A 3,513-nucleotide genomic window follows, 5' to 3' on the forward strand; every position below is an offset into this window, starting at 1 on the left:
CAACAGCAGCGCGGAGGAAGAGGAGGAGGAGCATCGAGAGGACGGAGCTCTGTAGGAACGCTCCACCACCGACATTGTTCGTTCACTCAGCGTCACCGTGCACCCGTTCTGCTTAGGACACGTGGAGTGGGCACTAAGAAGGAGACATAGAAGCTACAAATCACACTCAAAATGACCCACAATCTCGAAAGAATGTATGCAAGTCGTATTACATCGTCTGGCATGTTTTAAATATAAAAATTTATTGACATAGATACACGTGGCGACACATATCCTGTACAGTTAAGTCACTTCCCTTCTTAACAGCAGCTGACCACATTACGTATTAACAAATGTATTAGTACCGACATCAAACACCGACAGAGTCCAGGGTCCACGATCATTTCTCCACAGTGATCAACCACAGACGCAACAGAGACATGATTATCTGTCAAAACACAGACATAGTGCAGTATTTACTTTGATATATCTCATACAAAACAAGTCTTCAATATGTTGGAGTCACAAAGCAGGTGACAGAGTGTGTGTCAGTTATGCTCATTTAAAAGACATTATTTATTCCTCATGCCGCATTAAACACGAGATTAGGTCCAACCTCCTGCGGTTAGTGTTTCACTGATGACATTTTATTCGTGACACGAGGGTCTGGATTAGTGACACCGAACCAGTTAACAACACATATTGATTTGGAACGACACACAATCCTGTACAGCCCAACCCTCAAAACAAACAATCATCATAGTATCATATTCACACAAACACTGTATGGAGTATCTTCTTTTTTTCTGTCAGTAACATGGTAACAAGGAGAGAAAAGGTTGTGGGATCAGAGCCCCGGCAGACCTTCACCTCAGAGCTGTCAAAATGAAAAACGAGTCGACCACATTTCTCGCCCAGTCGGGACTAGATGGAGAAAGAAATGAGGAGTTATAGGTCGCCCTCTGAGCAGAGAGTCCCCGGTCCTAGTGCATTACAATGTCTGCACGGCACATCCATGCAGCAATCTCAGGTTCAGTGCATTTACTTTTTACTCGAAAAGCCATCGCAGGTACACACCCTCAACCACCAGCGTTCCTCCTTAATAGCTCTGGATTAAGTCTCAGCTCGGTGGCTCCAGGAGGTGCAATCCCTTCTCAGGCCCATTTTTTTTCCAGAACAAATTGATCGACGGGACATCACAGCTTGTAGGGACACCTATTTCCTCCGGCTTGCCCGACCGTAATGTTAATGTTATCTAAGCATCTCCGGCTACTCGATAAGAAAGAAGAGCGGTTGGCTCTCAGGTTTAGAGTACAATACGTGTCCACGACGATACAGTACGATAGCTTATCAACAACGGCGGGCTGCCATGGTTATCACGGGGGTTAAATGAACAGTTTTATAAGCCATCACACATTACGTTTCACACACAGCCTTCAGTCCACACAATGCGCTCATTCAACCAAGACTAAAGTCCATCATGGTTTCTAAAGCCGACAGCGTTCCGCTCCAGTGACCAGGAGGTGCACAGAGGTGGCCGGTCACAGCCTCCGGTCTCCATTCTCTACTTACTCTGCCAGGCTGTTGAGCGCCGTCTCCTCGCTTTTGGACTGCAGGACATTGTCCCCCTTCCTGGAGGGCTTTTTAGTGGCCCGCGACAGCTTCCTCCTGAAGTTGTCTCCAGCCAGCAAGTAAAGAATAGGATCCACACAGCTATTGAGGCTGGCCAGCCCCCGGGTCACCTGGTAGGTGGCGTAGACGCGGTTATTGAAATCACACATGTCAGGGCCCTGGAAGTACAGCCTGGCCCGCATGTTGAGGTTCTTCATCACGTGGAAGGGCAGGTAGGACAAGGCGAAGACCGCCAGCACGATGATAACCAGGTAAATGGATTTCTGCCGCAGCGGCGCGTTGTTCATATCATTGCAGATCAACGCTTTGACAATCATGCCATAGCAACAAAATATGATAATGAAGGGAATGCAGAACCCAAACACAGTCAACGTCATGCTGTAGATAAAATAACCAGGTAACTCATCCTGAGTGGTGGTGTCATAACAAGTGGTAGCGTTGCGCTTCAAGCCAGTCCTGGAATAATACAAGATGGGGGAAATAGCTATAACAACCACCGCCCACACCAACGCGCTGGTAATAACCGCATTTTTCTTCTTCAGTCTGCCCAGAGACTTGAGCGGGTGCACGACCCCGGTGTACCTGTGAACACTGATGCAGGTCAGAAAGAGAATACTCCCGTAAAGATTCACATGGAATATAAAGCGCTGCAGTCGGCACAGGACATCCCCGAATATCCAGTCCGTTTTGTTGAAGTAGTAGAAGATGAGGAAGGGCAGCGAGAGCACGTAGCAGAAGTCGGCCAGCGCCAGGTTAAACATGTAGACGGAGATGCTGCTCCAGGGTCTCATGTGGCACACGAACATCCAAATGGCCAGGCTGTTGCCCACCAGCCCCGTGATGAAGACCATGATGTACACAATGGGCAGGTAGTAGAACTGGAAACCGGTCCTGGTGAGGGAGCATCCTCTTGTCTGATTGTGAAGATCGGTTATATTCAGCAGGGAGGTCAAGTTCAGGTCCGTGGTCATGGCGTCAGGGGCACAGGCGGGTCCTTTTACTGCGTGAGAGGGATGGACAGATGAGGACATATTTCACGTCCAAGCTTATATTTGCTATTACATTACAAACACAACAATATAGGTTCAATATAGAAGTGACCTGTTGCTACAATAAAATAAAAAAACGTTGTGCAAAGACTCGAGCTGCAAACTTAATGTGTGCACACTGCATCCACAGTAGTCCGACCGACACTAACACACACACACACACACACACACACACACACACACACACACTGAGAGAGAGAGAAGGGGAGAAAGAGGCATGTCCACCGTATTACAACACTCACCGCTGAGATAGACTTGTATTCCACATTCCTGTAGCCGTCACAGATGCAAAGATGTCAGTCACCACGCAGCTGGGGCGTTACGAGCTGTCTGGTGTCTTCATTCAGACCCCCCCCCCCACCCCCCCTCCCTCTCCCTCTTCCCCCCCACCCCGTCCAACTGTGTTTTGGGAAAGTGTTTTTAAAGTTGTCGATATCCGTCAGGTTTGCGCCGGCACGTCCAGGGGAGGAAAAGAGTACAAAGTCTGCCGTCCGGGGGCGACGCGTGGGACGCGCGAGAGAAAGAGAGAGAGAGAGAGAGAGAGAGAGAGAGAGAGAGAGAGAGAGAGAGAGAGAGAGAGAGAGACAGCTGCAGACTTTGGCATGGATTGCAGGCTCTGTGAAGCAAGAGGAAGCTGTGCGCGCTCTGGAGAGGGGAGGTGCGCGCTCTGGAGAGGGGAGGGGCGCACTACGCAAACCACCGAGCTGCTTCTTCCCGACTCCAAGCGCGCTCTTTCTGTCCCTCCCTCCTCTCATTAGACCAGGATCAGATCTGACCCGCCAGCACGAGCGGGATGTGTGTATAGAAATGTCCTCGTATATGTACTCATGCTCATGTGTTCTCTGGTTATAGA

At 49.4% G+C, this 3,513-nt stretch overlaps 1 protein-coding gene across 1 annotated transcript; it reads right to left on the reverse strand.

Moving 5' to 3' along the window:
* Positions 1-221: 221 nt before the first annotated feature.
* p2ry1 (purinergic receptor P2Y1) lies at positions 222-2,993 on the reverse strand. The gene is made up of 2 exons (XM_056440354.1): positions 2,903-2,993; positions 222-2,611 (listed from the first exon to the last, which is right to left on the reverse strand). Exon 2 carries the CDS (start codon positions 2,580-2,582, stop codon positions 1,548-1,550), a length of 1,035 nt encoding a protein of 344 aa, XP_056296329.1. The 5' UTR covers positions 2,583-2,611; positions 2,903-2,993; the 3' UTR covers positions 222-1,547.
* Positions 2,994-3,513: the final 520 nt, after the last annotated feature.

The sequence above is a fragment of the Pseudoliparis swirei genome, chromosome 20, assembly GCF_029220125.1.
Source record: "Pseudoliparis swirei isolate HS2019 ecotype Mariana Trench chromosome 20, NWPU_hadal_v1, whole genome shotgun sequence".
Classification (NCBI taxonomy): domain Eukaryota; kingdom Metazoa; phylum Chordata; class Actinopteri; order Perciformes; family Liparidae; genus Pseudoliparis; species Pseudoliparis swirei.